Source organism: Catharus ustulatus, chromosome 1 (genome assembly GCF_009819885.2).
Source record: "Catharus ustulatus isolate bCatUst1 chromosome 1, bCatUst1.pri.v2, whole genome shotgun sequence".
Taxonomy (NCBI): domain Eukaryota; kingdom Metazoa; phylum Chordata; class Aves; order Passeriformes; family Turdidae; genus Catharus; species Catharus ustulatus.
Window position 1 is genome coordinate 143,012,129 of NC_046221.1, and position 23,728 is coordinate 143,035,856.

Below are 23,728 nucleotides of genomic sequence, written 5' to 3' on the forward strand. Positions count from 1 at the left end.
CCAGGATCCCCAGGGCTCTTTCCATGGCACTGCTCTCCAGCATCTCATTCCCTAGTCTGTACCTACATCCTGGGTTGTTGCATCCCAGGAGCAGAATCCAGCTCTGTCCTTTGTTGAACTGAATGTGGTTGGTGATTGCCCAGTCCTTTGATTTGCTGAGGTCACTCTGCTGGACCTCCCTGCCTTCAAGAGATTCAGCAGCTTCTCCCAGTGCTATACCATCTGCAGTAGACAGTTTCAAGTCCCTAAGCAGAACCCTTTTTGCCCTGAAGTACACTAACAATCCAGGCTACGTTACTTGTTTTGCTCTATTCCAACCAGTGCCCAGATTAACCTTAAGAGGTTTAGCTGTTTTTATCTTTTCTTACATTCTTTTTAAAGCAGAAAACAACTAGAGAGAACAGTGTCATTCAGGAACATTTCCTGATCCTCAAAAAATTAGCTTTGGTTATCCAGGAAACTGGATGCTAATATGGCATAGTGAAGAGAGCATAGTAAATAAAGCACATAGCAAACCTCATATTGGTAGACCTTCACCTAATTACTTTAATGGAAGAATTTTATTACAAAAAAGCATTTTGTACTGAAAACTACAGTCCAGTATCATGAATAGGAGTCTGCATCTACTTTTTATTAATGAAATGTCTTGATTTCTAGGTATTTCTCATACTCTATGGAAGGCTATGTTCTATGTTTGAGAATCAAAGCTCAATGTAGAATGTGGTAGAAGTAGGTCCTGGAATGATCGAAAAACAGCTGATGGGGGAAGGGGGTAGGGCAGGAGATGGAAGAAAACACTGGTTTATTTTACTTGGTGAAGTAGACTAGAAGATTAATAGGGCTGCAAGGAAGGAACATGAGGAAATCTTGATGGAAGAGGAAACAACATAAGCAAACTATGAATTGAACCAACCTATAACAAAGAATTAACTTCTAATGTTACTACTAACATTTCAAAATAGTGCTTTTGAGCCTAGCAGTGACAAAATGCTGTTTGTTTGCAAGTTGTATCTCAATTCCTGAATGAAGTTGAAGGTAGTTGCTAATAAGCTTAGACATATCTGACTTCAAGATTGTATAGCTCATTTAATCGAGGAGTACATAGTCTTGTCCACTGCAAAGCAAGAATAAAGCATGTTGACCTAAGCCACGGACGTTATGTAGAGGGCCAGGTGCAGCATCTGGAAGGCTGAAGTATCTTAACATAATCATTTGAAGTCTAGTTCAGTGATGAGTGGATAAACTTGAGACCATGTCTCATGGTTTACTCACAGAGCTTAGTACAAACTGTATATTTAGTATGGACTGTGTACTTAAAATAAACTCTGGGTTTGAGAGTGTGGGTTCTTTTCATTTTCCTGTGGCTAGTTTGACATTCTATGACATGCTATTTATGATGTTAGTCATTGCATACCAATGGTCTGCCATTATGCAGGCTTTTGTTCTCAAAAGAAATGGAATGCGACAGTGTGCAACAGGTTCAGCATGCCAAGAAGCTATTACATTGTATACACTTGGGTAGGTATTCATGTCTCTCTCAAGCAAGAAAAATAAGGCTTTGCCATGGCCTACGAAAAGGTTGATCTCTGAGTTAAAAAGCTGATAAGCAATTCACAGATGCAAGATGATAAGTATGCATTTGAGAGGTTGAAGACAAAATTGCAGTGCCCATAAAGCTGTCTACATTTCCACTATGTGAAACAACTATATAATGGTGTCAGGGATTTTGAGATTTTTTTTCTCTAGAATCTCCTTGAGTTACACATTTACGGCCTATTGTAGTTTACCTACTGCCTCACATGTGGTAGGGTGTATCTTAAAGAAGCAATAAGGCTAGGGGTCACATTACTACTTTTCAGGATCATGTTCATAAGTTGCTGTTGTGAACAGTGTAAATTTGCAATTGAAGTGTCATAGCAAATAGAAGGGTAAAACTGCGCTATCACATGTTTGAGTGGAATACTGTTAAAGCTTTATATATAGCTATTTGGCACAAGCCAGTAATACAATTTACAACAATATTTGTGATCTGTTTTAAGAGAACAGTAGAAAAATAATGGCAATAAATCGAGTGCTAGTAATTACAGATTATTCAGTAATAAAGCTGGATGTCACAAGTATTCCTTTTTCCTTGCCTTGCAGTTGCATGGGGTAGAGTGAACCATCGCTGCTCAAGAGCCAGTCATGCATGACTGTGGGCTCTGTACTCAGGACAGTGGCGAGTATCTGGCCAAACTCCTTGTAGTAGGGACAGGTAGATGGGGAGCTGCTGGACTTGTGGTTGTCTTCCTTTGCACTGTGGTAGGCTCTAGAAGTTTTTAATATGCTCTTACTACATGGGACATCCATTTAATCTCTCCACCAGCTGTTTTAAGATGCTTTCATACCAATGATGATTTTGAGTTGTTCTCAAAATCACATTATTTGCTCTAGTTACATCAAAATGACTGTTGTAGTCCTTTAGCCAGCTTGTTGCACCAGAGCAGCATGTTCTAGAGCTTTCTGACTAAAGACTTTCTGGCTGTACACCTCCTGCCAAAGTGGAGATGCCATTTGAAGTGAATGTGTTGACAGATGAGCAACTCCAGAAACTTTGGAGGGGAATAGAAAGTCCAGGATAAAGAAATTGTTGGGTGGTATTGGGATGTTATTAAACTGTAGTCCTGCTTAGATTGTCTTTATCTTCACTGCCAGACACAAGAGTTAGAGCTTACTGAGAAGCCTGAGATTTGCTTCTAGTCTTCATCTAGGAAAGCAAACCAGGTTCACAGGATTCATTAATCTGAGTGTAAAGAATGTTTGAGAGGACCTTGGGCTGAAGAGTTTGGGTTAAGGCATGTAACTCAGATTGACTTTTCATTTAGCATCCTGATACTGGAAACTTCATGCACTCCTATATCAGTTCTTTATTCATCCTAGATCAGTGAGATATCTGACTGCTAGTGCCCGTAGTGTTTATTTTGTAATCTTGCTGTGTTTACTCATATGTCTAAAATCACCTACATGTGCACTGTCCTTTGCAGAAACAAAAACATCTTTTGGCCCTTCTTGTTTGTCATTGCGCATTTTCCCTTCATCACTCTCTCCAGTTTTTTCTTTCATACCTTTTTTACTTTTCTTCAACTGTCAGTGGAATTATTGTCTTCCTGTCTCCATATTCAGGTAGTGTCAGTGGCTGAGTATCACCGCAGGATCGATGCTCTAAATAGCGAAGAACTGCGCACACTCTGCAGACGTCTCCAGGTGCCCTCTTCAGTAGTTTAAACCCCATCTCCAGATACTAAAACATCTTTCTTTGTAGTGTCTTGGATCAGGGCAAGTCCTGCACTCAGTGGGTTTGTCTTGTCTACAGCACTACAAGGATCCAGCAGAAAATTCCTTTGTTCTGGATGTATTTAATTGTGCGATTCTATGATGGAATCAGTAATTTTATGATGGAATTACTACTTCCACCTTTTTCACATGGGAATTTTCTGTTAGAATTTGAAAATTTGTTCTCAGTACTGCTTGACTTGCAGTGTTGTGTTTTAACTTCTACTTTAGACTGGTGTGTTGTGTTAGAAGCTTCCCTAAAAAGAATGCAAAACAGGTGAAGAATCCAAAACCTTGTTGCATGGGTGTTTAATTTTATATAGGAATCTTTCATCGAGAATCTCACAGTACCTGGCAAGTATGATGCTTCACAACTTCTTTGAAATAGGTAAGTATTTTTGCCATTATAAAAGCAGGTAACTGAGGCAGTTCAACATGGCAAAGGTCATACACATACACACAAAACAGTGCATTGAGATCAGTTTGGATTTTTGAAGGTCTATGGATATGGATTGAAACTGATATTTGCATTCTCTTTAGGTGTGTTCCATAGTTTTGTGAGAGTTATTATATTGTTAGCTGCTGTGTACATAATACACGCCTTACTGGTGGAAAAAATAGCTTGGATTTCCTTAGAAGCATTGAGTATTTTGTTTTTCTCTAGTACTTGGCTGCTGAAAATTAAAATTTTTTTTCTGGATTTTTTTTTTTGTATTTGATCTTGCTTTTTTAAATACATTACTTAATTACTTAAGCAAACATTTTCTTAGCTCTGATACTTCTGTTTGTTTAATAATCAGTAATTAATCACTTTAAAATGTTTTGTAAGTAGTACAATTACATAGATCAATAATGAGCATGAACCTTGAACTCAAAAGCTGCACTGTTACAGGAAGGTCAGAAATCTTGCTCAAAAAACCAAAAAAATTATTCCTGCTTGAGAACAGAACTATTCTGTTTTTGGCAAGTGGTGGTGGAGAATCCATGTATTAATATTCTGGAAGTGTAGGAGCTCTTTCCAAATACCTTTAACCTGGTATGCTCAAACTCAAGGTTTAGGCTGACTATAAGAATCTGATGTGATAGGCTGCAGCCTGTAAACTCTGCTCTGAGACCGCTTGAGAGTTGGGCTCTCAAATGTGGTGTAGACTGTGTGACATTTACCAATCATGGAAGTCCCTGGAATCTGATTTATCAATCAGTCTGCACTCTCCAACTTTGGTGGGAAATAAATATGAACATTTTGAAGCTAGACTGCTTTCTCTCAGATTCCTTTGAACAGATACTGTTTGACTGCTTCTACAAAGCAGTTTTCTTCCTAGAAGAAAACTGCTTTACATTAATAATAATAAGAAAGAAAAAATCCATCCAAAAAAATACCCCAATCCCCAAAACCTCTGAACCAAGAAACTCAATTCCCCCACACCACTTGAATCCAAATTATTCAGACCATATATATATCAATATATCAAGACCATCATGTTTTGCATGGTGGTCTTTAATCAGAATTAAAGAATAACAAGGGAAAAAACTTTCTGCTCTACAGTTGAACAATGCTGAACTTCTTTGGATCTGAAGCAGTAATATGATGGAAGAAAAGCATTTAAGGCAGAAAATACTTGGACTATGAAATAACACTTTAGAGATAGCACTCTGTAAAGTAACATGAAGGCCATCTCTTTTGTACATGAAAAAGATATTTATGTGGAAAATTGCATTTTTTGTTGTGATACGGAAATTAGTGCTTAGTCTACGTTGGAAGTTCTTGTTACCTTCCATCGAAAAAAGAAAAGCTTCAGCTTTTTTCTTGCTTGATATTCAGTTTAAGCACATCTTTTCTTGGGTTTAGAATTAATTCTGTGATTGAGTTGCTGTATGAATATACTTTGATATGTTGACTTTTAAAACCTATTTTTAAATAACAAGAGTTTGTGATAAGAACTTTTTTTGTAGTTCTTGAGGGAGATGAAAGAGATATCCTTTTTTTTGCTCAGGTGGCTGTATTTTTTTAAATAGTCCTGTCTGTATTTCAGAATTTTCTTTGATTTGGCTTTTTTTTTAATTAACTAAGGAAGTTCACAAAAGCTTAGTGAAGTTTATTATGGTGATGTTGTGAAATATTGCAGTTGTATCCTGTATGTTTAGAGTGTGACGGTTGTGGCAAACTGGATTTGGTGGGTATTTTCTTGAAATTTTCAGGATTCGGATTTTCATTTGGACAGTCTGACTTTTAGTGAAACTTGGTTTAGGCTGATAAATTTTTCAGGTGCACTTAATCTTGTTAAGATTTCCTTTTTCTCTCAACACTTTAGTAAGTCTTGTTGCAGTGGCTTATCTTACTAACTTCCTCACTTTGTCCTGCTGCTCTGTCAGATTTTACTGTTCCTAGTGAGTTTTAAATATCCCTGCATCTGGATTTATAGATGGAAATCTGTTTGGATCACAGCTATTCTAGTTATCAAGACATGGCACTTTAACTTGGAAGTGCCAGTGAGTGTTGACTGGGGTAAGAAGCTGTTGTGAGTTACATCTGATGAGGAATTTTGTGGCTTCTGCCATCTCCACTCAATAGGGTAGATATGTAGGTCAGGTATTTTAAATTACTACAGGACCCTTCTGCATAGAGCACCTTTGCCAGACCTCAGTGCTCACTGTGCAAATTAAGTGTTATTGCTGCTTTCCCACCCTACCCTCTCAATTCTTTCTTCTTTGATTCCTGTGAGTACTCCAACAGATCAGCTTATGGAGAAGCACTATTCCTAAGGCTCCATTCAAATGGCTTGTTCAAAATATATGGCAGCAGTCTTCTCAGATGTCTACCGTATATCTAAAAAATTTCTTAAGTACTTTAAAAGAGTATTGATTCAGAAGCTATTGAGAAATGTTAGTTTTGAAATTTTAATTCCTTTTCTTTTTAATTTTTTTAAATTACACTTAGAATTCTGTCACTATTAAAATGCAAGAACTTCTAAAGGTATCTTCTGAAAAGCATTTGAAGCCCTGCAGCTGTGTATGAGAACTGCATACACAGTTGTTTTTTTAGCATAAAACCATAGCTTTCTTCTGAGTAGGTGTCTCTGTAAGTTACTGTTACATAGTTGTGCATCAGTTTGCTATCAGAAGTCTCGGTCAGATCAAATCTGTTGGATTTCTAAACTTCCAGAGGATTTGCTTAATTGATAACTGCATGATTTTAAACCTGTGAATTTTTATCTTGTTTGCTAATAGGATGGCATATACTTATTTTCTTGCTATTCTTTTTGTAGATAACAACAAGAGAAGATACCAATTCAAAACAGGCAACAAATATCAAAACAGACCTGGAGCCTGAAGCATTCCGGCCAAATCTTAGTGATCCAAGTGAATTACTACAACCAGAACAAATTGAAAAGGTATGGACTCAGATATAGCATTTTTCATAATTGCACATTAGTTTACCACAAATGCTATGACTGTAGTGTAAACCACACTAGTAAGAAGACTTTTCGTGATACTAAATAGAAGAAAATAAACTGCATATATTAGAAAAGATTAAGACCACAGAGTCCAGCTGTTACCTCAGCACTGCCAAGTCCACACTAAACCCTTTCCCTAAGTGCCACATCTTATGCCTCCTTTAACTATTTCAACAAGGATGGTAACTCAGCCACTTCCCTGGGTACCCTGTTCCAATGCTAGACAGCTCTTTCACTGAAGAAATTGTTCCTAAGATCCAATCCAGACCTCCAGTGGCTCAACTTGAGGAGACATTTTCTCTTGTCCTGTTTTGGGATAAAAGACTGACTGTTACAACCTACTTTCAGGTAGTTGTCGAGTGATGAGTTCCCTCAGAGCCTCATTTTCCCCAGGCTTAACCCCAGCTCCCTCAGTCCTCTCCAGACCCTTCATGAGCTTCACTGCCCTTCTTTGGACACACACCAGCATCTCAATGTTTTTCTTTTAGAGAGGGGTCCAGAACAGCACACAGAACTCAAGGTGTGGCCTCATCAGTGCTGAGTACAGGGGAACAAGTCATGATTCCATTCTTGGCCACCTGGGCATGCGCTATGTCATGTGCAGCTGTCAAGCAGCGCCCTTAGGTCCTTTTCCTCTTTCCAGCTGCTGTTCTCCCTGTAGTGCTACAGGGGCTTTTTGTGACACAAGTGCAGGACCTGGCACTTAGCCTTATTGAACCTTGTACTGTTGGCCGTGGCCCATCAATCCAGCCTGTCCAGATCCCTCTGCAGAGCCTACATACCCTGCAGCAGATCAACACTTTTGCCCAGCTTGTTGTAATCTGCAAACAGACTGAGAATGCACTGCATGCCCTCATCCAGTTCATTAGTAAAGAAATTAAACAGGACTGGCCCTAGTACTGAGCCCTGGGGAAGACCACAAGTGACTGGCCACAAAGTGGATTTAACTCCATTCACCACCACTCTCTGGGCCTGATCATCCTGCCAGTTTTTTACCCAGGAAGCAGTGCACCTGTCCAAGCCATGAGCAGCCAGTTTCTCCAGGAGAGTGCCGTGGAAAATGGTGTCAAAGGCTTTACTGAAGTCCAGGTGGACAATATTCACAGCCTATCCCTCATCCACTGAGCAGGTCACCTTGTCATAGAGAAAATCAAGTTTGCCAGTCAGGACCTGCCTCTCATGAGCCCACCCTGGATGGGCCTGATGCCCTGGTTTTCTTGCACATTCTATGAGGTGGCACTCAAGGTCATCTGTGTCATGATTTTCCCAGGCACTGAGGTCTGACAGGTCTGTAGTTCCTGGGATTCTTCCTACAGCCCATCTTGTAAATGGACATGACATTTGCTAACCAGGTTGTCCTCGGTTGCCATGGAATACTGGTAAACAATGGGAAGTGGCTCAGTGAGCATATCTGCCAGCTCTGTCTATTTCTTTGGGTGGATCCCATCTAACACCATATACATGTGTGTCTCAGTGTTGAAGCAGAGCGCGATTCGTAGATAAAATACTGCTTTTTTAAAATTCTAATTTTGAATAGAATACACTATGTATTCAGGCAGACTCTTGTCTGTCTTAGCCCTGCTTTCATTCTTTCTTGAAAACATTAGTGAAAACACTGCAGTTCTTGCTGTCCAGTCCAAAGTGATTTCATTACAAATGTGTTAATTGAAGTTTTGAATTAAAAAGCACAAGAATAGGGCTACAAGCAGCATTTACCCTTCAGCTTGTTACCTGCTGACTTGTGTGATCTACTTACTCAATACTAAGACATTGATGGGACATGAAATATTGTTATGCAAGAATAATTATATGGATAAACCTTTTAGAGACCTTTACAAACCCATGTTCTTTATTTGAGAAATCATTCTTCTGTAGGTCAGTAGAGGAAGGAAAAGAAATCTGCTTGAGTGACCAAAAGTAGAAAATATATGTGTGAAACTTCAGGTTTAGTTCTTAAGTTTTAAGGCCACATAAAAATGGTTGAGCAGAACATAATCTGCTTTCATTTACATGCAATGCATTCTTAAATGTAAAACATATATTGAATAAAGGGTTGTAATTTTCTTGTTAATAGCTCACAAAGTCTCTTCCACCACGGACTATTGGCTATCCATGGACTCTTGTCTACAGTACTGCAAAGCATGGCATGAGCTTGAAGACCTTGTATCGGACAATGATGGGATTAGACACACCTGTGCTCTTGGTTATCAAAGACAGTGATGGACAGGTAGGAAAATATTTCTGTGACAATAGGGGACCCATAAAAAAGTGTTTGAGGAGTATAAAGGAATAGCTGATGCTTCAATCTATCATGGAGATAAAATTGTATGTATCAAGCAAATTAAAATTTTCTATATCAAGCAAATTTTCTCCTTAGAAATGTGTTTCATTCTTAAGCAGTTGTCCAACATACTACATGTCTAGCAAATATTTTAATGATATAAGTTAGCTGTTGTACTGCAAGAGTCTGCTAATACCCAATTAATTTAATTTAAATTTTTTTATACACTTAAGGCATGAGAAATACAGTCTCTTATTTATACTGGAAGGTCTTGTTGAGTTGGAATGTTGTTAGCTATGGCTAGTGCTTCTTGGTATATTCTGTGGCTGCAGCCAACATCTTTCAAGAACTGTACTACCTTTGTTGCATTATTAACTTGTTCTTTGAGCCTCTGTAGTTGTGCTTGGTTTTTCTTTGACTGGGTTATGAATTTCAGGAAGTGGCTCACATCTCACCATTTGAATAGCAAACATCCTCTCTTGAATAATCTAGTAACAGGTGAATGCTGCAGGCAGTGTGAAACTTCTTGATTCTTGATTTTTCTGCAACTTCTGTGTTTGCTTGTGGAAGAATGTTACTGCTGTCATGAAAAATTGCCAGAACCACCATACAAAAAACACCACTGTAGCATTCGGGTCACTTCCTCTCCCAGTTTGGTAACCACAGTTTTTGTTTTCAGGAAGTGTGGTCTCATTCAGGGGGTCTGAAAACAATAAATGAAGGGTGTCTTTTCTTATTCATGTCACAACATGATTTTTTCATTATTTCCTACCCCAGGGGTCCCTTAAAAAGAAAAATTCTCTCTAAGTCTCCACTAGTAGTACACTCTTTCCCAGAAGTTCTTTAAAAATATTTTTTCTTTATTTACCTTTTCATATTGAAGACAAAAACTATTGAAAAGACTTGAGATGTCTCAGCATAGTTCTCAGTCTCATAAATGTACTTAGGTGACTTCTCTAATTCGCTTATTAGCTTCTCAAGATAAATTAGTAAGATATACCTGATTTCTAGTACCTGATTATCTGTCCCAGAAAAAAGTGTTCTTTTCCTCATGGGACTGTCTTGCTATCACTATGAAGTACTGACTGTTGCTGAAGGAATTAATTCATATACTTTCTGTGTATGAGCATCTTGGCTTGAATGTTCAAAAAGTGTCATGGTTACCATGTCAAAACATGGAGTTCATAGATCTTATTTTATTTTTTTGTGAAACAAACCTCGGTCAATCTCGGCTTACAGCCTTATACCTGGAAATATGTATGAAAGCGTGCCTTGGAATTCTGGGTCAAATAGTCACTGAACTGAGTTTTGAGGCATATGCCAAATCTTACCTAGGTTCCATACAAGAGTGGGGGAAGTCTATTCAGTGAGCAACGTATGTGGAAGGAGTTGTTCAGATGAGTTTCATATGCTCAGTCTTTCACCAGTGTAGTGGGAGTGGTGTGTTCAGTAGCTCTGTCACATGTTATTGATGAAAAATGTCTGCATTTGACAGCAGAAAATTAATTTGCTCTCTCTGTTCAAAAACACATGGAAATTCAGGAGAGTCTTTCTCCTCTTCATGCAAGGATCTACAATCATGAAAAATAAGACAATGGTAACCAACTATGCTCTTTGATAATTAGTATGGGTAATTCATTTATTTGTGAAGCTACTAATTTTTTTTTAAGAGATTAATTTTTTTTAATGTCTTGTATCTACTTGGCAGATAGTCCTTTAAAACTGCTTTCCATGACTGAAAAAGACTCTAAGTACTTTATAGGATGATGTGTCCAGGAATAGTTCACTAGCAGTATGCTGAGATAAATATTGTATATGCCCTCCAAAAATGTGTTTTAAGAGACCAGGTGGTTATTCATACATTACATTCAAAGATCACTGCTTGTTTTCTAAGATTCTAATTCAGTGAAGATCCTAAATGGGGTTCAGCCATTTTGAAAAATGACAGAATTATGACCAGGTAGTTTCTTGATTTTTGCTGAGCATACCTTCTCAGTCCTCTTTGGTATTCATTGTTCTGCTCACTTTGTATCTTCAATGTTTATGAAATATACTGGAATTGTCATACCCTTGGTTGAGGCTTTTCTTTTAAACTAAAAATAATTTCTTTCTTGGACTGCTTCCCCTGAGATATGTTTCTTTGTTGTCCATGTTTATGAAGACTGCTTTTTTATTACATTGATAATAGGATGAGTAAGGAGCAAGTGTGCTTGTAATGTTTCATAATGTTCCATGAAAGGCTGCTAAGCCTCACCCTACTGAATTTTTGTTCAAAAACATTTTCCAATCTCACTTTCTTTTTCAGATCAATTAATAATTTTATTTAAATGGCTGTTGAAAAAAAAACACCTAAAAACAAAATAAACAAAAAAAACCAAGCAAAATCACTGAACTTTTGCAAACTTTAATTTTGTAAAAGCTGAGCATTGCCTAGTTGGAATCTGAAATCTAAAACCACCTAAATTGCCTACTCCAGTCAATTCTAGGAGATCCTTTAATAAAGGTGTCCATGAAATCTATAGGTGCCTCATTACATTTGTTACGAATTGTCTAGCTACTGGTATGTGCTTCTGTTAGTGAACCCTGACAACCGTTTAAAAAGAAATTGGTACTTGTTTCCTGAACATGAGTCACTAAATAAGTGGTGGTCTAGAAATGTGATTAATGCACTTAACCGCCTCAAGGACTGTCTAGTTTTATAAAAAGTGATTCTTCAAATTGCATGCACTGCAGAAGTGTGAGACATGGAACCTAGGACACAGGAATTTTAGTTATTCACCTTAACAACTAGCCACAAAAGTCAGATCTCATGGAAAAATCCTAGGGATATTGCTTCTCGAGAACTAAAATAGCTGTTGGGAAGCAGATTGCACTTTTTTTCAAAAGCTTGACTGGACAAAACTGAGTCAACCTAATAGCTTCAGAATCAGTCCTCCATTGAGTAGGGAATTACATGGGAGATTGTCTGAGGTTCTCAATACCTTAATTTATTCCATGATTAGAAATAAAGCTTCAAAGACTCTAAGGTAAAACATGTAAGGTTTTCTACATTGTTGGAATGTGCTAGTTTTGTGTTTTACTGGATATACAGATAACATCCCTGAGAGGATCCAAGACAAACACTGGAGTAAGTGTTGTGTGAAAAGTTTACACCTGTGTAGAGGCTGAGCTGATATAGTTAAAGTTTGACAAAACTGTTTGTTACTTTAACTGAAGGTTAATTCCTCTCAAGGAATGTCTGTTGTTAATGGAATCTTACATTTACTTTTATCTTTTTTTACTTGTATTTATTTACTAGAGGTAGTGTCAGCCCTAAGGATATTTATCTGAAAGCATGTCATGGATACCTAAATGTAGCTTAGCCACCAGAACTGCTGCAGAGTTATTCAAAGAATGACTTGAGCCCTTAAAAGAAGTTAGGATACAATGACTCAAGTAGTTAGAGGACTAAGGAATAATTACAAGGGTTCCCATTGCTTGAAAATATACATATAATTATTTATATATGGAATATTTTGTATTTCATCAGCCCATTTTGTTATATTAATTGATGAAACTGAATTTGAATTAAGTATGAATTTTTATGCTAAAAAATGCTTTTTTTAAGTTCACTTACCTGCGTATGCTAAGTACAGTCTAAGGTCACAAAATGTTTGACAGAGAAAAGTTAACAGCCAGTTTGCTGAAGTCTAGTCTACAGACCCAGATGCTTGAAATAACAAAAAGGAAAAAGTGTCTTATTTATCCTTTTAGAGTTTACATGTGCAAAGACAGTATAAAATAGGCATAAATTACTGCAGCAATTATAAATTCTTTCTGATTCACCTTTAAATTCTAACCTTAACCGTAACATGTAGTGGAACTACAGGAAGTAAAGATCAGCTGAACATTAAATATTGTGTTAAAGTTCAAATTCATGAGTCAGTCTAATGAGTGATGGGCTAAAAAAAGAAAAATGTAAAAACCTGTTGGTATTGGTAACATTAGGGACTCATCTCAAGCCTTGAATTAAAAATATAGAGAGAGGAAAAAAAGCATCTTCTGGAAACACGCAGGAGAACACAATTGATTTATTTTCACCTGATTTCCCCAATAGCAAATATATAGTAGTTTCTTTCTGTCTTAAGATTGAGACTGTGGAATAATAAAGAAATATCTTCCTGGTGTTGGATCCTAGATGTTGATTGAAATAAATACCTCTGCAAAAAAAGTTTGGGTCAGTTTTCCTGTGAACTCGCATTAAAACAAGGGTACACAAACATGCATCTGAGTTCATGGATTTTCAAGTCTTCAGAATGAATTTTCTCTCTAACAGTTTGTCTGAAACTGATACAGGTATCAGAAAAGTGAGCACCTTTAGCTGACTCAGAAACTTCATTTCAACCCCTTGTCAAGTGAGTTTAAAATTTGTTCCAGAGAATCAGAATTTTAGATTATAAGCATTGGTCACGTATATGTTTAAAGGTAATTTCCACTGTTGCAGAGGAACCATTTTGCATGAGTAAGGTAACTTGTCAGTATAGTGACATTCTGTTCTTAAGAAAGGTAATATAAAGAAATAAAGTAGTAGTAACATGAGGAAGTTTCTGTAAGTACTATGACTAAAGAAAGTTTGGTATATAAGTCCAATTTCTTGTCTGCTCTCTACAGTGGAGTCAAAGCAATGACTTCTCAAACGTACAGTACTCCCTGCATCAAATTGTCTGCTGTTGTCCATACTTTTAAAAAATTTATAAGAATTTATTGCAAGAGAATAATTCTTGAATTCAACAAAATGTGAGCACATGCTGGCTCATGTCCAGCTTTTCATTCATAAGAAACCCTAAGCTGTTCTCTTCAGGGCTGCTCTCATTGAGTTCATCTCAAAGTCTGTACTTAAGTTGGAGATTTCCCTGACCCAGGTGCAGGACCTTGCACTTGTGTTTGCTGAACTTCATGAGGTTAACACATGCCAAGTTTGTCCTGTGGCCTGGATGGTGTCCTGTCCTTCTGTTAAAACCTGTTTCTTTTGTAAGACAATGTAACCAGTGCTTACCTGGTATCTGGACTGGAATTAATACATCGCATGGAAGATTTCTCAGCTTCAGCTAGGAACTTGCTGAAAATAGCCTAGTGAAGTGGAATAGGAACTATACATTGTTTTTGAGAATTTTCTGAGTTTAGTTTTTATCCATTAGGTTTTTTTTTTATTCTTACGGTGCTCACTTATTATTGAGGAAGAGTGCTCTTACTTTCTATTGTACCACAAAGCACAATACCATATCTCAGTGCACTCAGAACCGTGGTAAGTGAAATTCAAATTGAAAGTATTTACAACCTGATTTATTGGTTACTGTCATTACAGATCCTTGAATTCTCTGTAGTTTCTCTGAAGTTTTTCTTGCTCTGATGTATTTTTGCTACAGGTTTTTGGTGCACTAGCATCTGAACCATTTAAAGTAAGCGATGGCTTCTATGGCACTGGGGAGACCTTTATGTTCACTTTTTCTCCAGATTTTGAGGTAAGTAGTAATGACTTTGTATGCTTTTGCTCCCTTCCCCACCACCACCCCAAGTGCATGATCTTAAAATACTTAAGGAATAAACTTGACTGTAAATCTGAAAAATGTTACAAGTTGGCCCAAAGAAAGTAATCACATTAATTTTTAAGTGCATGGTGAATCAGTAGTGTTTGCATGCTGAACAACACATTCAATCTGACTCTTTAACTGTACTGAAGATTTTTTATGAGTGTCTGTCTGAAAATACACAAATTACATCCTTTTTAGGGACATATCATCTAATCTAAGCGTATTTTCTTGGTATTTTTCATTGTGTAGGCGTTTTGGTGCTCAAAGATGACCTGGTTTGAATGGTCTTACTTTAATTAGTGTAAAACCTCAGAGAATTTTTGTCTGCAGCTATCTGTTTCCTGAATTTTCTGTGTCAACTTCATTAAACTGGCCTCTAGCCACCCACAGACTGTCTTTACTGATGGTTGGTTTCCCTCCTGCCCAAATGAAAAGTTCAGATATTTTTACTTGCTAGTCTACTTTGTTTGTTTGTTTTTCTTAGGTTTTTAAATGGACAGGAGACAACATGTTCTTCATTAAAGGAGACATGGACTCTCTTGCTTTTGGTGGAGGAGGGTAAGTCACGATTAGAATTGTTAAAAATATTTGTCTGGATACCTTTGAAAATAAAAATTGGAGTTGACTTCAGTTTGGTAGTTCAGGACTCAGCAGTTACCAGCCAAAAAACTTAAGTATGTCTGGTGTTTAGCTTCCAATGCTGACAAAACTTAGACAGGAGGTTTGTCTTCCCCATAGTGTGACAAAAGGTTTCAACCCTGCAAGTTTATGATGCCTTCCATGTTTGACTTGCATGTGTGTCTTCCTGTATTCAAAAGATATGATTGTGGAAAGATGGAAATTAAGTATATTTGGAAGAGATCTGAATTGAAAGTGAATCATCCCAAAAAATGCCAAGGTCTCAAGAAATCATGTATCATCTTTTTTAGGTTTTTTATACAGGTTCATATGCTTCTGGAATGTTTTCCTTATTTCTTATCAGCATTCTCTTTAGTTATATATATTTGTTGTCTCTTTAATAAAAATGGAAGAGACTGAAAACCGAGGAATTCTAGTTAGCTTATTTCAGAATATCTGCAAAAGGGATATTCCCAAATCAATAATAAATAGTAATAAAAAAAAATACTTGTAGCGTAAATTTATTAGCAGCAATGAGGTACCTGTGTTAAAAAGTAGTTCTTTGATTCCTTTTCAATGCTTACTCCCTCAGTCTTTTTCTTTAATACGTTGTCTGTCTTGCAGAGGAGAGTTTGCTCTTTGGCTTGATGGTGATCTCTACCATGGAAGAAGTCATTCATGTAAAACATTTGGGAATCACACACTTTCTAAGCGAGAAGACTTCACTATTCAAGACATAGAAATATGGGCTTTTGAATAAGTATTTCACTATTTCTACAGGTTATTGTCCCAAACCTGACATGAATCAGTGCAGCTTAAAAATCCCTAGGAGCAATATAATGTATTTTACTTATCTGGGTTTTTTTGGGGTTTTTTTCTAATTTTTCAGTGTGGCCATTAGTTATTATTTTTAAATAGAAGTTTTTTCATGCTCTTGCATCTGTAATATACTGTCATACTTTTTCTAAGCTATAGACTCTTTTACAAAATATTGACCTTGTGGACTAAAAATTAACATTAGTTACTTTGCGCCTTGTGGCCTGCAAAATTTTCTTATCCGTATTATGATTGCCTCCCAGGTTTCCCACACACACCTTTCCTGCAATCCTGCTAGGGGGCTGCTTCATTGAATATAGCTTCTTATTTTTGTATTCAAATTATGTCTATGAATGAAGTTGCCCTCTGTGAACCTCTAAGAAAGCTGCGTGTGGGTATTTGGCAGCAGCACTGCAGAGATCCAGACCAATGATGGGTTATTCCAGTGGTGCCACAAATGGGTGAGAAACTGAGCATTCCTTCTTAACACATCCCAGTACACACATGGTGAAGTTAGAAGATATTCAAAGTCAACAGTGCCACTTGTCTTGTTTCTTGTTCATGTGTAGAAAAAAGTCAGTTAATATGTGTTGTAGCTGCATGCTGATTGTATTTAAAGAGTGTTTTTGCACATGCTGTTAATGATCCGCAGGTTTGGGACAAATACTGACAATATTGAGCTAAGTGGCAAAGACTACAAAATAGCAAGTGAATGTAAGAATATGATAGTTCCAAAAACTTAAAAGGCTAAAGCAAGCAAAACTCAGTGAACAATTTGTAGCTATAGTAGGGCATTAAAAGTACAGAAACAGATGCATCTTTCTTCAACATAAAGTGTCAGATATATACTGTTATACTGTTGTAGCCGTGTAGCACATCAGCTCCAAGAATATAGCTTATTCCTGTCCAAAGAAAAGAATTATTTGTGATGTTTTTGAGTGGGTCTATGTTGTAAATTTACAATTAGCACCAGCTCTGATTAAAATGACATCATGTATCATAGGTAGACAATATTGTAATTCAGTAGAGTTGTGGAATATGCAAACTTACTGTCATGTGACCTCAAAAAATAAATGACAGGCTAGAATACAGTTCCAGTAGCTCTTGTCCACTTTTGTAGAAAACTTGATAAGCCATTGTGGCAATAACAGCTCAACAAAACTGTTTGTTTCAAAGCTTTTATTCTATGTTCTGCAAAAAAAACAAAGCAAAACAAAAAAAGAACAAAAAAATTGCTGTTAAGTGTGACAGTGACTGACTTTGTGCTGAAATTTCAGCTATTTCAGACAAACATTGTATATTTTCTTGTAAATTAATGTTTAAAGTAGTTTTGTTATTATAGAAAAGTGTTGATTGACGGGTTGCTTATAGCACTTTAAATTATTCTAGAAATGGAATAAAAGCCAAAAGGGTTGGCTTACATAGATGTAGTTGTATATTTCAAAATATTTACATTTCTGGAAAGTTAAAAAAAAAAAAAAAACTTATTTGAAGACAGCTTACTGCTATGGTAACAAGAAAGGGCAGATGTTTCATCTATAATATGCTAATGCTCAATATGAATAGAAAAACAGGGCTTTGTTTCCTGTCTCTATGTATATCTCTTTATCCTTATTAGAACTTAGTACAATGTGTAGAGTAAATGTTTACAAAATAAGGAACTGTAAATAAATTGAAATGGCTTTTCTCCCCTTTGGTCTTCCACAGCAGTATTATTGTCTTTGTGGAGTTACAACTGATTATTACAACAACAACAAAAAAATCCTGTAATGGATTTCAAGTACTATAAGCTCACAGTGATGTATAGCAAATAAATCTAAATATATGTAAAAATAACCTTGAGTTGGAATTTATTTAGAAGGTGGAATTCATGTAGAAGCACAAATATTTTTTGCTGTTCATTTAACAACTGAATATAGGATGCATTTTCTCGTCTTTTTTGGCATTTCTGAGTCTTTTTAAAGCCCAGTAGGAAGCAATGGGTATGAAATATGTTGCCTTCAACCACTTTGAAGAGGGAGAGGGTAAAGGTCTCAGATCATCCTTGCTGACAAAACCATTAATTCAACTGCATAGTCCCTATCCTAAGCTCATGTTGCAAATAAATCACATTTTGGTTTTTTTAGAGGGTGGTGTGAAGAATTTTGCAAAGCATTATAGTTTGAAGAATTACAGTAGTTTCACGAATACAAGCCGCACGGATTATAAGACGCACCCCCGGTGCCTCGACAATGTTGCTGTCTTTGTCAATAGATAAGCCGCACCCCGAATATTAGCCGCACTTTCGTTCGTCGCGAGAATCCGTGCGCAGCTTTCACAAATTGGCCAATTAGTAACAGGATCGCGGCATAGCGGGCTTTACTGGCTCGGGGCGGGGCCAGGCAGGCTCGGCCCGCTCATGGTTGCCGACGGGGCCGGGTGGCCCAGCTCAGCGCCACGGCTCGGCGGGGCTGGCCGGGTGGTGCTGCCGCCGCCGCCGGGCTCGCTGGCCCCCCTCTCCCGTCAGCACCGCCCCGCTGCCGCGTTCGCTCGCCCGGCTGGCAGGGCTGCCGCCGCCGGGCTCGCCGTCCGCCCCGCTGCCGCTTTCGCTCGCCCCGCGCCGCGCCTCGCGAGCGCCGCGCCCGCCCCGCGCCGCGCCCGCCCGGCGGCGCTTTCGCGGCTCGCGGTTCGCGGCTCGCGGTTCGCGGCTCGCGGTTCGCGGCTCGCGGTTCGCGGCTCGCGGCTCGCGGCTCGCGGCTCGCGGTTCGCGGCTCGCGGCTCGCGGCTCGCGGCTCGCGGTTCGCGGCTCGCGGCTCGCGGTTCGCGGCTCGCGGCTCGCGGCTCGCGGTTCGCGGCTCGCGGCTCGCGGCTCGCGGCTCGCGGTTCGCGGCTCGCGGCTCGCGGTTCGCGGCTCGCGGTTCGCGGCGGCGCTTTCGCGGCTCGCGGCTCGCGGTTCGCGGCTCGCGGTTCGCGGCGGCGCTTTCGCGGCTCGCGGCTCGCGGCTCGCGGCTCGCGGCTCGCGGTTCGCGGCTCGCGGCTCGCGGCTCGCGGTTCGCGGCTCGCGGTTCGCGGCGGCGCTTTCGCGGCTCGCGGTTCGCGGTTCGCGGCTCGCGGCTCGCGGCGGCGCTTTCGCGGCTCGCGGCTCGCGGTTCGCGGCTCGCGGTTCGCGGTTCGCGGCGGCGCTTTCGCGGCTCGCGGCTCGCGATTCGCGGTTCGCGGCTCGCGGTTCGCGGTTCGCGGCGGCGCTTTCGCGGTTCGCGGCTCGCGGCTCGCGGTTCGCGGCTCGCGGCGGCGCTTTCGCGGCTCGCGGCGGCGCTTTCGCGAGCGCCGCTTTCGCTCGCCCCGCCGGCAGGGCTGCCGCCGCCGCCGCCCGGCTCGCCGGCCGCCCCCTCCCGTCTGCACCGCCGCCGCGTTTCCTCGCCCTGGCCGGCACTGCAGGCCCCCGCACCGCCGGGCTCCCCCACGCTGCTGGCCCCGATTATGCTGGGCTTCCCCCGCTGCCAGGCAGCCCCACCCGCCGGCCTTCCTGCTTCTGCCATGCTCCCCTGCGCTGCTAGCCCCAGTTCTCCCGGGCTCCCCCGCCCTGCTGGCTCAGGCTCTGCCGCCCGCCCCCGACACTGCTGGCCCCGCCTCTGCCAGGCTTTCCCACCTCTGCCAGGCTTTCCCACCTCTGCCGGGGCCGGCCGGGCTCCAGCTTGGCTTGGGGCTGCCGCGGGCTCTCACTTCCGTGTTGGCAGCTTTTAGAATTTTGTTAATAGATTAGCCGCCCCGGAATATTAGCCGCACTTCCGGGTTTCCACCAAAATTTTGGTCAAATTGGTGCGGCTTGTATTCGTGAAATTACTGTAAATGAAAGTGCACAAAAATCTTCAGTAGGTGAATGTTTCCAAGTATTGGACCAGTCTTGGAATCAAAAACTGGAAATCAAGGATACTGTTTAGTAAGCAGTACAGTAGCAATCATGCTTGTAAAATACTAAATTAGTTAAGGAATAGAAGGACATTTGATTTAAAGCATAAGTGACTGTGGCCACACTTGGTGAAACAACTGGCGGTATAAGGGAACTATAGAAAGTAGTGCATGTCTATTTGAGTGAGACCATGAATTTTATTACCAGAGGTGTAGTTAATTTCTGTATGACACACATAAAAGGCACTGTCTTGATGTCTCTTCTGCCTTCAATTCATTATCCTTTTTCTGCAGTAGAATTCCTTTCTATCTTCCCAGCAAGGTCTGTTTCTGTGATTGTAAAGCGTTGGGGTTTGACATTTGCTGAGGGCTTAGGAAACCCATTATCTGGAGTTTGCTGCCACAAGACTATGTCTCAGCACACAATACCTGGATGGATTCACTGAGTAACTTGATGTTTTATTTGGGTATCTGGGCCCCGAACATGGGAGGGATTCTTCAAGTATGGTCTTTTGACTCTAAATCCTGTCTCTGTTAGTTACTGCTCTTGTGTAATCTGCAAAAAGGTCATGATTCATGACATACTGCTTGTCCTGGCATCTTCCTGCTCACCTGTTTATATTGCATTAGAGTTATTTTTTGGTACAGAAATTAGAATGTTGGCATAAAATTAGCTCTTGAAAGATCAGTAAGAATATTGACTATTCCTTCAGCTTCAAATAAAAAAAAATAATAATCTTGTATACTTCATTCAGTATTTGAATCTTAAATATAATTTTATGTTCTCCCTTCATAAAAGAACAGATGTCATCACAGTATTTTACTGGTCATTGCAGTTTGGAGCTCAATTAAGGCAACAAACCTCCTCTTTCTCCTCTTAAGAGTGCTACATTGCTACTGCAATGATAGAGAGCTACACTGTGCTTCTGGAGAAGAGAGAGGAATTGTCCAGCTGAGGGAGTGGTGTACACTTTTTGTTGTATATGCAAAGCAAGTGCAAGCCAGTCCTGCTGGCTCTCTCACTGCAGAAGTTCCAGTGCCAGCTTTGCTTTCTGCTGTCCTGCTTACCTTACAAGTTTTGTAATCATACTTTGTTTTCTCTTGTGGTGATTGCACTGCTGATAGTACATGGGTACGTGTGCTGCTGAGGTGTCAGCAGTGGCTTTAGTTGAGATGTTAGAGCATAGCAGCTGAAATGGCTGAGAGGAGGGCCTGCCAGTACCTCTTCTGTGATTGAACATTTCACCATGAATAGTATCCTCTTCACTACAGCTAATTTTATTTCAATTGCCTTCCCCTGTTTTAAAAATTATCTGTATTACTGAACCTTGGCTGTACAGAAATATTTGTAAAGAAGGAATTATTGCTGTGGAAGAGGGAGCTGATTTCTACTGAGTGGGATATGTGTCCAGTGAACCTTCCACTCACTTCAAGCCACTGCAGCAACTCTGGTAAGACTTGGAAAAATACAAAGTTGTATCAGAAGAAATACATTTCACTTATACAAGTTCCATGCTGTCACTTAAGCTTGATAGCTGAATATGAAAGACGTATGTAAGTTCCTACAGAAGAAGATACAATTTTTTCACTACCAAGGATGTGCAAAAGCAACACTAGCTTCAGACAGGAGAGTTCAGGAGCTCTGTTTCAAGTAAAACAATGAAACATTAAAACAATAAAAAAATATTTGGGAGTGAACACAATATTAAAAAAAATAATGTGCAACTATAAGCTATCATGAGAATAGCTGAGATTTGCTTATTGTCTCAAAGGTGAAGGGTTTTCTTTTCAAAGCAAGTCAGAACTAGGAAAACAGGTCTTTTATAAAAATTTACAGAGACTGCTTTAATCAAGCAGGTTTTGACCTTTATTGTTTTTCTGCTTAGAATATTTAAATTTGGCAGAAGTTATGCTAGTTTCAGAGGAATGTAACACAGTATGAAAGTTCGGGTGGGTAATTCAAGCAGTACTTTGGTTGTTTTTTTAATGAATCATATTTATTATCTCCCACACCGTGGATAAATTTGTCACACAACTTAATGTAAAAAAATGTTATAAAACATATAACTTACATGAAATACTTCCATACATCATAACTTATATCAATATTTAATATTTCTTTTTGACAAAAATGGTAAATTCTTTTCAGAAATTAGAAGGTGTTTGCATGATACTGCCTACTCAAAGATAAATAGTGGAGGGTAGTAGGAGCAAAAATACTCAATACTTAGTTATGTCATGTGGTTTTCTCATCCAATTGGAAATAAAATAGTTGGAGGGGAAGAATGGGGAAAAGTTGGGGTTTTGACTTATTTTGCATAGATTTTAACACCAGGATGACTGAATGGGAGGCTTGAAGTTGCCTGCAGTGAGCTGTCAGTCAGTGAGGTTGATGCTATATAGTAGGGATTACATTGTTACAGCTGCTGTGTTTTCCTGGGGCAGGATGAGAATTTGCAGGAGCAGCAATATGTAATTCACTTAACACTAACATGCTTTTAGTATGTATTCTTTGTACAGGTGATTTGTATAAGGTCTGTTGCCTTGTGCTCTGAAATCTTTTTCTGGTGCTTTGGATGGAGAAACTTTCACAGGAAATACTTTAACAGCCATGAAAAGGAGAATGTGCTTATATTTTGAAGCAACTTGCTGATATTTTACTTCACTGAATATGCCACATATTTGTTTTCTAGTGTGTGGGAGATTAACCCAAGAAGTAATTAAGTGGTTTATTTATAGTTCATATATTCCTTTGACAGCAAAATTTTGTCAAGATAATTTAGACAGCTATAAAAGGTCATTATATAAAGATGTAAAGAAATAAGAATATGCAGGTAAAAATTATTGTACATAAGTATAGCACTAAGACATCATTTTTGTAGGTCAGCTTCAGTAGTCTGAGATCCCAAGAAAACATTTAATAAGCTCAAGTGATTCCATCTTACAATTAATTTTTTCTTCCATAGAGTCACATAATTTAACCATGCCTAAAGTATAAATTATTTACATGGATTTAGAATAGATGTACTAGTCAGTTCTCATATAATGAAGTTATAAAATATTTGGTTTATTTGTACCTTAAAGCTTCAAACTGGAATACCTGTACTCATAATAAGACAACAATATTTGTTTTATCAGAGACAAGATGTTAATACACCTCTACTTCTGTAAGAAGATACTTGTTCTTTCATTTGAAAGAATCCTAAGGGGGAAAAAAACCAAAAACAAACCACTTATTTTTCATTACTTGCCCAGGCATCTGCTCTGAAACAAATGCTTTTCATGTGAAGCACACTCATTTTAACAGGACAGCTATTTTTACAGTAGTAGAGAAACTGATCTCTCAAATCCAGTAAGTAGCAGAGACCTTACAGAGATCTCAGATTCAGGAAAATCCAATTTTACATCTTAGAAGCATTAGTTCATTAGCATTTAGTCCTCTTTGGCATCACCTGGACTGAAGTGCTTTATTTCAGTGACATTAGAATGGCAAATGCTATGAAATTAGGTCAGTATTTCTGTTTAATGTGGGACAACATTTTCCTCAAAGTTATGAATGCCATTTCTCTCTTTTCTCACAGAGCTACATTTCAAGGGAAGATGATGATGTCAGTCACTTTTTTGCTGTATGCAAAAGTACAAGTACCCGGCTAGTTTTTATGTGTTACATATTATTTTTCCCTGTATTTATAAGAACAGTATCTACATAGATAATCAGATGTGAGACATTGAGACATTGCACAATGTTGCATAGAAGGTATTTTTTAGGTAGCTATCTAATCAAAACT

At 39.1% G+C, this 23,728-nt stretch overlaps 1 protein-coding gene across 5 annotated transcripts in view; it reads left to right on the top strand.

Annotated features, from left to right (window-relative positions):
* The window catches only part of LOC116997522 (oxidation resistance protein 1-like), a 35,622-nt gene extending 17,734 nt beyond the window's left edge, over positions 1–17,888 (top strand). For 2 of the 5 annotated variants that reach the window (XM_033062379.1, XM_033062407.1), the window contains 6 exons: positions 3,163–3,243; positions 6,579–6,704; positions 8,842–8,994; positions 14,454–14,549; positions 15,103–15,176; positions 15,861–17,888. In XM_033062379.1, coding sequence (XP_032918270.1) covers positions 3,163–3,243; positions 6,579–6,704; positions 8,842–8,994; positions 14,454–14,549; positions 15,103–15,176; positions 15,861–15,996 — 666 coding nt within the window. In that variant the 3' untranslated portion in view covers positions 15,997–17,888. Of the gene's footprint in view, positions 1–2,142; positions 2,302–3,162; positions 3,244–6,578; positions 6,705–8,841; positions 8,995–14,453; positions 14,550–15,102; positions 15,177–15,860 lie in introns of all 5 variants that reach the window. The other 3 variants (XM_033062389.1, XM_033062416.1, XM_033062397.2) reach the window with 2 other exon arrangements.
* The last annotated feature ends 5,840 nt before the right edge of the window (positions 17,889–23,728 follow it).